The sequence below is a fragment of the Frieseomelitta varia genome, unplaced genomic scaffold (assembly GCF_011392965.1).
Source record: "Frieseomelitta varia isolate USP_RPSP 00005682 unplaced genomic scaffold, Fvar_1.2 scaffold_351, whole genome shotgun sequence".
NCBI classification, from domain to species: Eukaryota; Metazoa; Arthropoda; class Insecta; order Hymenoptera; family Apidae; genus Frieseomelitta; species Frieseomelitta varia.
The window spans coordinates 136,074-148,729 of record NW_025110092.1 but is presented as its reverse complement, the minus strand read 5'-3'; the positions used below and the strand labels follow the sequence as shown (position 1 = coordinate 148,729).

General features: G+C 29.1%; 4 protein-coding genes across 9 annotated transcripts; 2 read left to right on the top strand and 2 right to left on the bottom strand.

Annotated features, from left to right (window-relative positions):
* The first annotated feature begins 41 nt into the window (after nt 1–41).
* Nucleotides 42–1,059, top strand: LOC122530676 (SOSS complex subunit C homolog). Of its 5 annotated transcripts, none has more exons than XM_043657833.1 (4): nt 42–162; nt 430–588; nt 662–786; nt 895–1,059. In XM_043657833.1, the coding sequence occupies exons 2-4, from the start codon at nt 561–563 to the stop codon at nt 1,048–1,050; spliced, it is 309 nt and encodes a 102-aa protein (XP_043513768.1). In that variant the 5' UTR covers nt 42–162; nt 430–560; the 3' UTR covers nt 1,051–1,059. The 5 variants fall into 5 exon arrangements, with proteins under 5 accessions (XP_043513768.1, XP_043513770.1, XP_043513767.1 ...); XM_043657835.1 differs by having other exon boundaries at nt 111–199; XM_043657832.1 differs by having other exon boundaries at nt 111–211.
* A 144-nt stretch (nt 1,060–1,203) lies between these two features.
* LOC122530674 (rRNA N6-adenosine-methyltransferase METTL5) lies at nt 1,204–1,924 on the top strand. Its single transcript, XM_043657829.1, has 2 exons — nt 1,204–1,543; nt 1,614–1,924. Exons 1-2 carry the CDS (start codon nt 1,204–1,206, stop codon nt 1,904–1,906), a joined length of 633 nt encoding a protein of 210 aa, XP_043513764.1. The 3' UTR covers nt 1,907–1,924.
* Nucleotides 1,554–4,231, bottom strand: LOC122530672 (putative aldehyde dehydrogenase family 7 member A1 homolog). The gene is made up of 9 exons (XM_043657826.1): nt 4,012–4,231; nt 3,669–3,885; nt 3,409–3,596; nt 3,132–3,331; nt 2,947–3,062; nt 2,742–2,870; nt 2,554–2,663; nt 2,222–2,482; nt 1,554–2,154 (listed from the first exon to the last, which is right to left on the bottom strand). The coding sequence occupies exons 1-9, from the start codon at nt 4,165–4,167 to the stop codon at nt 1,942–1,944; spliced, it is 1,590 nt and encodes a 529-aa protein (XP_043513761.1). The 5' UTR covers nt 4,168–4,231; the 3' UTR covers nt 1,554–1,941.
* Nucleotides 4,232–6,315: 2,084 nt separating this feature from the next.
* On the bottom strand, nt 6,316–12,581 carry LOC122530671 (exportin-6). Of its 2 annotated transcripts, XM_043657824.1 has the most exons (16): nt 12,447–12,581; nt 11,818–12,021; nt 11,450–11,641; nt 11,215–11,374; nt 10,880–11,136; nt 10,632–10,798; nt 10,248–10,554; nt 10,074–10,166; nt 9,837–10,005; nt 9,627–9,765; nt 9,189–9,547; nt 8,780–9,107; nt 8,506–8,703; nt 8,155–8,433; nt 7,921–8,086; nt 6,316–7,805 (listed from the first exon to the last, which is right to left on the bottom strand). In XM_043657824.1, the coding sequence occupies exons 1-16, from the start codon at nt 12,447–12,449 to the stop codon at nt 7,728–7,730; spliced, it is 3,099 nt and encodes a 1,032-aa protein (XP_043513759.1). In that variant the 5' UTR covers nt 12,450–12,581; the 3' UTR covers nt 6,316–7,727. The 2 variants fall into 2 exon arrangements, with proteins under 2 accessions (XP_043513759.1, XP_043513760.1); XM_043657825.1 differs by lacking the exon at nt 11,818–12,021 and having other exon boundaries at nt 12,447–12,567.
* Nucleotides 12,582–12,656: the final 75 nt, after the last annotated feature.

Below are 12,656 nucleotides of genomic sequence, written 5' to 3'. Positions count from 1 at the left end.
AAAGTCTTCTTTCTTCGCGCATGCGCTAAATATCGATGTCACTAATCTCTCTCATTGTTCCGAAAGAACTACATTTTGACCGTTCTATCCTCGCTAGGGAATTTTCCATTAATCGCGTTTACATCTTTTTACTAGGAGAAAGCTGGAGATTCTCAGAAACGTGTAAATATTTTACGAGCGCTTTGAAACTTTTAATATTGTAAATAAACATGTAAATAAAAGAATAAATAAATAATTACAATATTGATGACATTATACAACTTTGTCGAAGGATCTTCGTTTGAAATTTAATGTTTTAAAGAGGTTAAGGTAACGGAAAGTGACAACAATGTAAATATTAGCATAATGGCGAAATTGTAAAGTGTCAGCAAAAATTTGTTTAAGTTTAATTTGTGTGTTAAAAGTATATTTTTTATACGCTTTTTGTAGGTAAGATTTAATAATAAGTTAAATCTGTTACATTGTGAACCGGCGACATAACCTATTTCAGTTTACATGTTTAATAAATTTCAAATTCATAACATTATACTCTTACTTAAAGACCAAAAATCGAAACTTTAATGGCTTTTTCACAATCGAATTCGAGAGGTAATACTATTTATAATTTTTTTTTTTTTTTTTTGTGAAAGCTATGCTAGATCTTTATCTACGCTGATTGTAGAATTACAAAACAGAAAAATCTTGGAAGAATTGCAATTGAAAAAACAAATGCTTTTAAAACAAGGCGTGGCACCAACATTAAGCACATCATTAGCTGTTACACCAACAGGTTCGCCTTCTAATTTGGTAAATATCTACTTTTTATATTCATATAAATATATAAATATATATTTTCTATGTAATCAACTGATAAATTATAAGTTTGCTTTTTAATTGTCTTTACTCATCACTTAGCCTCCTACACAACCCTCTGATGGTGTTGTAATGAGTGCATCCCAAAGAGCTGCCTTACATAATGCAAATGCAGCGTCATCAGGTTATTTTGTGACACAGGATTCTTCTTTTGGTAATCTTATCTTACCAGTTCTTCCAAGATTTGATACTAAATAACAAAATTAAATTAAACTTTCAAGTTATAAGTAATTCTACAGACTTTGAATAAGTATGATAAAAGTGATTTTTAATATGAACTAAGTGATTTTTTTTAAGTGAACCTCATGAAAGTAATAAAATTAGCTGACAATTGATAATTAAGTAAAGAAAATGGCTAGCATTCAACTTCGTAAGTTAGAGGAATATTTGCAACAATTAGATGGATTTGAGAAGCCAAAAGTATTACTTGAACAATATTGTACTAGTGCTCATATAGCATCACGCATGCTGTACTGTGCTCAAGCACAATTCAATGACATAGAAGGACATACAGTAGCTGATTTAGGTTGTGGATGTGGTATTCTATCACTTGGGGCAAAGATACTTGGAGCAAGTCATGTGATTGGTTTTGAAATAGATTCTGATGCACTTAAAATTCAGTCTCAAAATTGCAGAGAAATAGAACTATTTGTGGAAGCTGTACAGTGTGATGTACTTCAATATTTACCAGGTACATGTACATGAATGTATAAAATTTATTTTCAAAAATAAAAATTTTTATATTATATACAATCTTGCAGGGAGATTCGAAAAATACTTTGATACAGTGATTATGAATCCACCTTTTGGTACAAAACATAATGCAGGCACAGATATAAAATTTTTAGAAATCGCGACCAAATTAGCATCAAATACTGTATACTCATTACATAAAACAAGTACACGTAATTACGTTCTTCAAAAAGCTGCACAATACGGAGCTAAAGGCAAAGTTATTGCAGAACTGAGATATGATTTACCGAAAGCGTATAAATTTCATAGAAAAACTTCTGTAGATATTCAAGTGGATTTTACACGATTTGAATTAAATTAGTGAGATATTTTCACGAAACTGGTTGTGCATTCTAATTACTCGAATTTTAGGCCTTGTGCCAATGTTATTTCATTTCCATGATTAATAGTTATAGTCGAACGTCGCATATAATTCTTCCATGAATCACTTCCACACTCGCGTCCACCACCTGTAGCTTTTTCTCCTCCAAATGCACCACCTATCTCTGCTCCACTAGTTCCAATATTAACATTTACTATTCCACAGTCAGAACCAAGAGGGCCAAGCCACTATAAAAATGTATTTATATTTTAATATTATGAGGTATATAATGCAATAATATAATATAAATCTTACCAGAGAAATATCTTCCAACTTCGTGCTAAATAAAGCACTGCTTAATCCTTGTGATACATCATTATTAAGAGCAATAGCATCTGTTAAAGAATCGACTTCAAAAATATATACAATTGGTGCAAAAGTTTCTTCTTGAACAATTTCAGCTTTAGGTGATAAACCAGAAATAATGGTTGGTTCGACATAAAAACCAGCTCTGTTTATTTGTTGTCCACCAAATTCAATTTTGCCACCATTTTGTAAAGCACTTTCTATTGCTTGCTAAAAAATTGTACATTTGTAAATTATATTAATAGTTGATAGATTTTATCGTATTAATATAATAGTCATACCTTATATTTATCTACTGCTTGTTGATTGTGTAATGGTCCATACAAAACGTTATCATCCAAAGGATCTCCTATTCGTCCAAGTATACTCTTAAATCCCGCTTTCAATTTTCCTATTTTGAATTCGCATAATATCTTTTCGTTAAATATTTCTTATAACTATAATTAATTAAACTGGTATAAAATTTTACCTAAAAATTCATCTTTTATCTTGCTGTGAAGAATTAATCTTCTTGTACTGGTACATCTTTGTCCAGTTGTTCCTACACAAGAGAATACTGCTGTTTGAACCGCCATATCTAAATTTCCATCTGGAGTAACTGTTACAAAAAACACAATATTTCAGTAATGTAACTAATTGTATGATGATATAACTATTGCTGGTGCTTGATTTACCTATCATTGCATTGTTGCCCCCTAGCTCTAACAAAGATTTCCCGAATCGTTGTTGAACTTTAAGAGCCACATTTTTTCCAACTTTAGTGCTTCCAGTAAATGAAACTAGAGGTACGCTACAAATAAAAATAGTAATTGCAGTAAATTATAAAAATTTGCTATGGTTTCAGTATTTTAAGTCTTACCGCGTGTCATTAACAATAGTATCACCAACATCGGATCCGCCTGTCACCAAAGATGCAACAGAGCCTGGTAGGCCATTTCGTTCTAATACTTGTGCGATTATTTTTGTAGTTGCAATAGAAGTCAATGGAGTAGTAGGTGCTCCTTTCCAAACAACCGTATCGCCGCATACCATTGCTATAGCAGCGTTCCAACCATATACCTTAAATAATATATCTCTTCTTAATTGGAGTTACTGTTTTTTATTAAATTTACGTACTATTTTATTATAGTGCTTACTGCAACGGGGAAATTGAATGCAGAAATAACTCCAACTACTCCAATAGGATTCCATTGTTCAAGAATTATATGAGATTTTCTCTCCGAATGAATTATAGAGCCACCAAGCATTCTAGATAAGCCTACCGCATAATCACATACGTCAATAAATTCCTGAATCTCGCCAATAGCTTCTGACAATATTTTCCCTGTAATATTATATATTATTATGACGACGTAATAACACTAGAAAGAAAATTTTGCGTATAAACGAATTATACCCATTTCTAAAGATACTAATCGTCCCAGTGGTTCTATATTGTTTCGAAGTTCCATTCCTATTTGCCGTAATATTTCACCTCTTTTAGGAACTGGCAATAGTGCCCACTGATTCCATGCTTTGCGACTTTCTGTAATAGCATTACTTGCTTCCTCAGATGTCGATGTTCGAACTTTCGCTATTACTTTGCCCGTTGCTGGAGAAACTGATTCTATCACCTACATTATAATATTAATAAGATTTCTAGTGGTTTCGTTTTTGGTATATATAGAAAATAATTTTAATTAATATTATTTGAACATTTAAAATTTATACAACATAATTACACGAGTAAAGAATAATACCTTGCCAGATCCGCCCCATCGTCCATCAAAGAGACCCGGATTTTCAGTTGTAAGACCCAATTGCTTCAAGAATCCATATTTTGAATCTGTTACTAAGTGTCTTACTTTCTGCACTTGAGGAATGTAAATACTATTTTTGGATAATACGCGAATCATTCCGAATTAAAAGTAATAAGCTAACTCACTTGTGAAAAATAAACTAACTCTTTAAACTGAATGCCGCAATATAAAGAGACCGTGGCTTATCAAACTAAGAAGAGAAGGGATATGATAAGCTTAAAAGAAGAAGAACATTACAGATAATTAAAGTTAATATCTGTTTTTGCAGTAATTACATTTTGTACGATAATTATAATTTTTCAATCGCAAACAGTAAACCCCATATAACAGAATTTTCACTACGTGGAATTTTACTTAAGTATTGTGGCATATGATAAAGATTCAAAGTGTTTGTCTTAAATATACAAGATAAACAAACAAGAACAATTTGTAATTACTTTGCTGATCTGGAAAATTTTTTTTTCTAGTTCAATCTTTTAATTTTCAACTTTAAAAATAACTTTAAAAATATTTTTTTTTATACTATGAAACATTTATCATATATCATATATCATATAAAATTTATATTATAAAACAGTTTCGAAATCTAAATTACATGTTATTCATCTCGGATAATTTTATGATTTGATGTAACATTTTTAAAAACAATATCGCGAAATTCAGAATGAAGTTTTAAATATTCACGGAGTATAGATATAAATGGCAGTTTTATACATATCAACAGCTATATTTTAAGTATTTGATCTTATCATAGAAAACAAAAATTTTTATATACATTTTTATTTTTAGTTATTATAATTATATATTATGTTCATATCCAACGATCACCACAATCTTTCACACACTCCGATCATTGTAGAAAAAAAATAGTCAATTTTTGGCTACAAATTACAATATAAAGATTCTCAAAAAAAACTTTTCTCGAATAAAATTTTAAGAATTGAACAAAAAGACATTGAACTTCTTAAATAACACTACATATTTTTAATCTCCTAGCGAGTGTTGTAGCAAGCATCAAAACGAATTGAATGACTTATTATATCTTAACATGACCTTAGCTTTTGAAATTTCATCTTGGTTAAACGGTAATAGATAATAGGATGCATTGAAGCATAAGCAAGATAAATGTTTCAGAGGAGTTACGGAGAAATTAATCTATATTGAACCATTGGTGAATTAGTACAACTCGTGAGCTGTTTTTTCTTATGTTCATTGTGTCTTCTTTTAGTTTTAAATTTCCTACTGTAATATTCTGTTTTGTATATTTCTATTCTTTATCTTATCAGTTTCGTGTTTTTTTATTCATTTTTTTATTGATTTGATTTTTAAATATGCTTTTTCTCTTCTTCTGAATAAAAATGGATACTTCTCTTCCAAGATCCCAAATGAGTGAAGAAATGATATTCTTTTCACATTAGCTCTTTAATACCTTTTTGATAGAAATTTTATAAGAATAATTTAGAATCTTTTATTGGCTTTTAAAAATTGTTTACTTCCACCTAACGATAACTGATACTAATTATCAGGTCATGAGGCACAATATCTTTATTCGTATATTTTTAGATAAATTTTTATTCGAATAAAAAATTATTCGTTGTCAAATAACTCTGTTTAATCACAATATCTTATTCAAAGTAAATTAGTCGAATAAAATTTCCCTATTTCGAACACTTTCTTGATCACTGTTGTAATCACTTTTGTAATGAATACTGCAGAAAATAAATATTTACAAATTTTGATGAAAAAAATTGTACACGCATGATAATGTATATCATATTATACATATCTAATACACGCAATTAACATTTTTTACAATACTAATTATAATATAGTTTTGTATCCTGCTAACTAATAATAGAGATTAACAAAATCTTGTTAAAGTTTAGAAATTTAGCGATAATGGAATAAATATCTTTATTCATTTTATTGCTGATACTCTTATTTCACGTAACACGTAAAAATATACCAATATTCTCACAGATACTTCTAACACAATACTGTCACAGATACTGATAACGATAGATATGTATATCTATATTTAAATTAAAAATTACGATAAAATTATTTAAATATCACATTATCCAGTAAGTTTAATACATTTAACATATTTATCTGCATTCTATATGCATATATATATATCCTGACGTGACACATAAATTCAAAATTTCTAGTGAGATGCCATCACAATAATGGTGGGAGTTTTGATATAAAGAAAAAATTTTTATCAATTTAATAACTATCTTGTAAACAATGAGAAACCATTCAGTTTTTATTATAAATGTCTTTTTTAATCTATAATTTTAATACAGGAAAATAGGGTAACACTCATCTCTGTTCAAGGCGTATATTCACCCTGAAGAACTTAAAACAAATTATTTACAATATACTTATAAATTATATTTACAAACAAAAATTACTGACATATGTAGAATTATAGCTCCACAGGTATTAAAAGATGTAGGAATTTTTAAGACGAATGTAACGCTATCTATTTTAGGATGACATATCAAAGGAAATAACAAAAGTAAATAAATAAGTGCTAAGAAATCCTGTTAAATACTCGAATAATAGAAAATTATAATTGCTACAGATGAATAATTGCGATTGCTAATTGTCAAATGTCTTACAAAATATTAATATATGAAATTGAACTATTTACACACATACATACGCATACAAACTCGATCTTTTTTAAACTCATTATAATCTATAATGTACAAAGTTCGATCGAATAATTTACTTGCCGTATATAGTAATGTCAATGCTGACCAAATGTAAAATTTACAAGCTCGTATCTCAACAACAATTTATATATGTACCACAAATATACAGTGTTTTAAAAACGTCTTGATGCTAGCTACAAGAATATGTAATCAAAAATATAAGTTTTTATTTTAAATTTTAAACGTGACTTTTACAGAATTTCTCAAGAATGTTGCAAATCAAACATGTATGTCCCCTAAAATATCTTATAAAAAACTTTTTGTCTGAAATATTTTTTCGTATTATTCATATTTTTCGAAGTATGTGTTCTTACAAACACACTGTATACATATTCATAATTTAGTTATATTTTCATCACACTTTTTATTAGTTATATTAAATATAACTAATATATTAAGTATAACAATCGATATGAAAGTGTTTTTAATTTTAGTCACAAAAGGTAATTTTTGAAACCTATATGCTATGTTTGCCTTCTGCATTTTGTTGCAAATTTGACTCATTTATGTGTATTCATAAATTTTTATACGATAAGTAGATGATACAATTATCTATTGTATGATGTATAAGTATATTACACCGAAAAAAAATTTATTTTTCTTTTCGTTCTCTGGGTTCTACTATACAGTATTTTTTAAAACTTATAATAAAAATTTTGTGTGTGCTCCTTCAACAATAATTAAAATATTAGAAAAACGTATTTTATTCTAATACTATAATAATGCTAGCGACATCACAATGCGATACGGCAGTGATTTACACAGAATTATATTATTCGTCTTTTTGTGTATTACGATTTTTAAACTGTATGATTTTAAAGTGTATGCCACGGAACAAAGTAAAACTTCAATAGAAATTACTTTTTTATAATTTCATTACTGAGACTGTGTTGGACATAACACTGTAATTCTTCTTATTGAAATGCAATTATTTCAACCCGGTCGACAAAACTGATAACATCGCAAATCAGAAATTAATTGCAGTACTGATCTCGTCAAAGTCGGTTGATCCTGTTAATACGTAACAAAATCAATAAAAAAACTATTAATTATTAATAGTAGCAATAACTATTAATCATTTATTATTAATTATTATTCACAAGTTTGATTTTTGAGTTTTACTTACTGTAGATTTGTCGAAGTTTCCTAATAATGTAGCTTTTTGCATGTCGTCTACACCTTCACAGCTTGCTAAAAATGTTGGCAGAAAATGTCCAAAAAACCATGCTATATTAACTGAAGCTAAACTATGAATAGCAGTTGCAATTTCATCCGCCAATAAATTGTGAGATCTAGAAATAAATATTATTAAAATGTTTTATTCAAGTAAAAAATAATAAATTAAAAATATTCCACTAACTGTTGAAATAAAACGGTAAACAACGCCATTAGAAATCTCTCGAGTAAATGAACTTTGAAAACAGCTCGTTGATAAAGCCGCCATCGTATATTTAACTGTTCTAGACTTTGTAAACTTTGACGAAATATGTTAACATCTGGTTGAAGAAGAGCTTGACCAAAAGCTTCTAAAATTGCAACTAATTCTTCCTTGTGTTCGACAGATTCCTCTTCATCAGCATGACCAAGAGTACGTAATATAGAAGTATTATAAAAATATTGCCATCGGTGCATAAGTATACTAAAATAAAATTTACATTTTATTATTGTTACATTAATGATACAAAGAGTCAAAATACAATTTGTTTATTACCTGTAGAAAAGTTTTAGTAACACAAGTGTGGTATCTGGATATGCACTAAGATCATTCCCAACAGCCGGCCACACTTGGCCTAAACATAAGTTAGTCACTGAAGGAACAAATGCTTTAAATGCACTACTAGGTGCTGATACGACCAATATTAAGATTTCTAGTAATTGATCTAACGCAGGTCCGGCAGATATATTTTCTCTGCAAATGCATCAGATGTGAAAATAAAATTATACAATATAAATTAAATTAAATTATTAAAAATTAAATAAGCTACCTAGTATAAATATGTAACATTCCTTGAACTGCATTTTGAGTAAACTCGGGACCTAGTTGCTGTTGTAACACTGAAAACACTGAATGCAAAAAACTAAGCAAAATCTCGCATACACTTTGACATCTTATCATATATGGCAATAACTCTAATGTTCGATTTATAGTTGATCCCAAACATGAATGTAAAATTTTTTTTATCGTCGTAGACGAGGCAGAACAGTCTTCGAGTAATTGAGTTAATGGCACTACTGTCATTGAAATTGTAGACTCAGAAGGTACAGGTTGTCCTTCTAAACCAAGAGGCGTAGATAGTGTGGATATCATGATGCCTAAGTCAATTGAGATTATATAAATGTATTATTAATATTTATTATTTAATAAATATTTAATAAATATTTAATTTTACTTACTTAATAATCGTTCTCTAATAGATCCATCACCATGTGGTAATACAATTGCATTTACTAATGCTCTTCGCAATACTTTTATTGTATCAGGTTTAAAGAATGGATATGTTACCATAGAAATTAAATTTCTAAACGTAGGTTCATCCCATAAAACAGGTTTTAAAATAGTAGTGATACTTTGAAAAAGATGCGTAGCGCAATGAATCAAATTGGCTGGTGGTGGATTATCACAGAATGTTGTATAATCTAATGCTAAAATACATGAATCAATACATCGTTGACAAAGTGACTCTTTTGTTTTTTCTGGTCTGTTGGCTATCCAATGGCACCAAGCTTGGAGTGAAGCTAATAACTGTGAATGACTGATCAACAGACAGAAGCACATCGTTTCATTAAAAATTGCATAAAAATATTTTGTTATATGAACATTTAACAACTTACACTTCTATAAGATCTATTACAATTGCAGCTGGTTGCAGTGATGCTTTGTACAATTGGTTCGTCTTGGCAAATTTACAAGCATCTAATGTTTGAGACACTACTTCTTCAGCTAATGACTGATCAATACTCTGATCATCGCCTGTTGTTATTAAACAATTATGTATTTTGCCAAATCAGAATCGTGATAGTATTATATAAGAATTAACTTACCGAGGAAAAGTGAGTACAATCTTGCTAATGCTTGAGTAGTAGAGGCTAAATCTCGTAAATGCGCATGTACATTTGATGCCTCGGGTTCGTTTAATAAAATAACTTGATTATTAGCAGTAACAGCACCTAATTCTCCAAATATTACTAATCCTTCTCGCCAAGAACGGTACTAAACAGTTTAGACAGAATTAATGTCTGCAAATTAAATTAAACATAAATAATTGATAAAAATTTTACCAATAATGTAAAAATCGGAATCGGAGAAATCTCTGCTACTTTTGCTAAACATTCTATATTACATCTTAAGAAATGCTGCCACTCCGTTTCTTCCTATAATAGAAATATATAGATTAAAATAAATATAATTTAAAAGAGAGACAGATAGGATAAAACTTTTATAATTTTCCTTACATTTTCATCTAAACTTTCCGTGTCAAGATCTTTTAATATACGTGTATTGAGCTTAAAACTCATTTTTTGCAATACTCTTTCGGCAAGAGCTAATGCTACTGGAGAGTAACGAGATTGGGTACTTTCTAAAAGAGTAGTCCAAACGTCTAAACATCGTAGATATCCGGTTACTGTTGAACATTGTTGAAAAGTATGATGGCACAAAACTTCTAATAACGTATTTACTGGAAATTTTGGACAAGACTCAACTCTTTTTAGATGATTTGTTACGAATAATTGTAAAAACTCTGTCAGTTTCTCCATATAACTAGAAATATAATGACTTTTTTCAAAAATATAAAGCTTTTAATTATAAAAAAATTTGTATAATATAGCATTTAATACCTCTCATTTATAGAATCCAAACGTTCTAAAAGTTGAAATAATGTGACTCCATTTTGGAATATTTCTACTAACAATCTATCAGTTACATCGGGAGAACATAACGGTCGGTATAAAAGTTCATTTATCGTAGTCACAGCTTGTACAGCCATTTCAATCTGTTTACTATTCTAATGATAAAACATATAACTATTTGGTATATTTTTTAATTGAATTGCAATATATATGTATATAGTAATATATAATCCTACCATTGCATCGTGATATCTGGCACACGTAAAAATGGCATCTAATAAATTTGTAGAGATATGTTCTGACAATTCAATCCAACTAAAAAGATGTGCTAACACATCTAGTGTTGCTATACAAACTTCACTAGTCCCTGTTGCTAATCCTTCTACATCTAAAATGGCTCTTGCTGGTGCTACTGTTTGTCCACTAGTGGGCGATGGAGGTGGTGTAACTGTTCCAGAACGACTTTGCAATTTTGTTGCTTCTTTTAGAAGTACTATAGTAAAAAATAATAATTATATAGCTTTAATGAAAGTAAAAATAAATAATTTGAGATCTATGGAAGGAGCCATACTTGTAAGAGAATCCAAAGTCAAAGGCACTTGAGCACTAAGAAACCTAAATAATTCATTTTTCCTTTGTATTGGCAAATCTTCTCTTGGAGTGGCTAGTTCCTCTGAAGCTGTCCGCAAGTAAATGAGACCCAACAGTCTTGTATGCTTGTGACTTAATAACTGCCAAAGAAAATTAAATTTTAGATTGAAACAGTTAATTAGAACCTTAAGTTCTGTGTTAAAACATGTACAAACCTGTAAAATATTTGAATAAAAATCTGGATAGAAATGTGGCCAATCGTGTCTAGCAATATCTACAACTAGTTTAACTACTTTGTTTCTTACAAAAGGAGCTACACCTCTTTCTAGTGATAATGTGTATAAAGTTGATCTTGTAAGAGCTCTGTCTTCCCATGGCAGTATTGGCCATCTTCTTCCAATTGTTGTCTACAATAATTTATTATATAGCCGTCTAATAAATCTTTTATTCTTTTTTAAAGCATTGAAAAGTTCATTTCACATTAAAAATGATTTAGTAAAAAACATTTAGTAAAATTTAGAGATATATATGTATACAATCACGAACAATTAAAATTACAGAATTCAATTATATTAGTTCATACCTCTAACGTAGACAAAGCAAACATACTGACATAATGATTGTTAGTAGAAGACAAAAAATGTAAACATGGTCTCCAGGAATCAATCTGTGCTGCAAATTCCTGAAAACTTCTTTCAATTGTACGTTTTCGTTCATTAGTTGTCTCTGGAGAAAAAAATTCAGTCATAAGATGCTCCAAATTCTGCAGAGCAGCTGCATCATTGTCCTGTAAATATAATTTACTTGGCACTTCAACAGTGAAACAGAAACATAAGAATACTAAACAAGTGCTATGCAAATTCACAGTTATCAAAATAATCTTTTTGAACTGAATCTTTTCAATTTTGTGTAAAGGAAAAACATTCTCATTTCTTATAATTTTCCTTTATTATAATTTAATTTAATACTCAATAATAATTTTTACAAAGCAATCTATTCATTTTTTAAATAATAATTGTTAAATGACATGTTATCATTAAAACCTTTGCATTTGTTTCTAAACTAATTTACATTACATTAAATAAATTTATTTACGGAATTATTGAACGATAACGTATATTTTATCTTTAAGCATATATATTTCAAGAAGTAATATAATACATGCGTTTAATTGAACATATTTAATTAAATAATAGTAATTGTTTCACGTACCATGATAGCGTCAAAGAGCGCGTGTTGCTATAAATGCCGTATATAAATACACAAATAAGCAAGGTTAGGCTCTCAGTTGTCAAACGTCATGTTTAAAGCAATAAAGTACGTAATTAAATACACGATCTCTCGATTTGTACATCATATGAGTGCAATTCTGTACGCATACTTATATTTCTGGCATATATGTATACGAATATAAGCTATTAC

Coding starts and splice junctions, on each gene's coding strand:
- LOC122530676 (XM_043657833.1), top strand. CDS start 561: ATGGCTTTTTCACAATCGAATTCGAGAG. Junction 589..661: donor TTCACAATCGAATTCGAGAG/GTAATACTATTT, acceptor CGCTGATTGTAG/AATTACAAAACAGAAAAATC. Junction 787..894: donor CAGGTTCGCCTTCTAATTTG/GTAAATATCTAC, acceptor CTCATCACTTAG/CCTCCTACACAACCCTCTGA.
- LOC122530674 (XM_043657829.1), top strand. CDS start 1,204: ATGGCTAGCATTCAACTTCGTAAGTTAGAGGAATATTTGCAACAATTA. Junction 1,544..1,613: donor TGTACTTCAATATTTACCAG/GTACATGTACAT, acceptor ACAATCTTGCAG/GGAGATTCGAAAAATACTTT.
- LOC122530671 (XM_043657824.1), bottom strand. Junction 9,766..9,836: donor ATTGTACTCACTTTTCCTCG/GTAAGTTAATTC, acceptor TAATAACAACAG/GCGATGATCAGAGTATTGAT. Junction 8,434..8,505: donor TTACTAAAACTTTTCTACAG/GTAATAAACAAA, acceptor ATTTTATTTTAG/TATACTTATGCACCGATGGC.
- LOC122530672 (XM_043657826.1), bottom strand. CDS start 4,167: ATGATTCGCGTATTATCCAAAAATAGTATTTACATTCCTCAAGTGCAG. Junction 3,886..4,011: donor GATGGGGCGGATCTGGCAAG/GTATTATTCTTT, acceptor ATTATAATGTAG/GTGATAGAATCAGTTTCTCC. Junction 3,597..3,668: donor ATTAGTATCTTTAGAAATGG/GTATAATTCGTT, acceptor ATAATATTACAG/GGAAAATATTGTCAGAAGCT.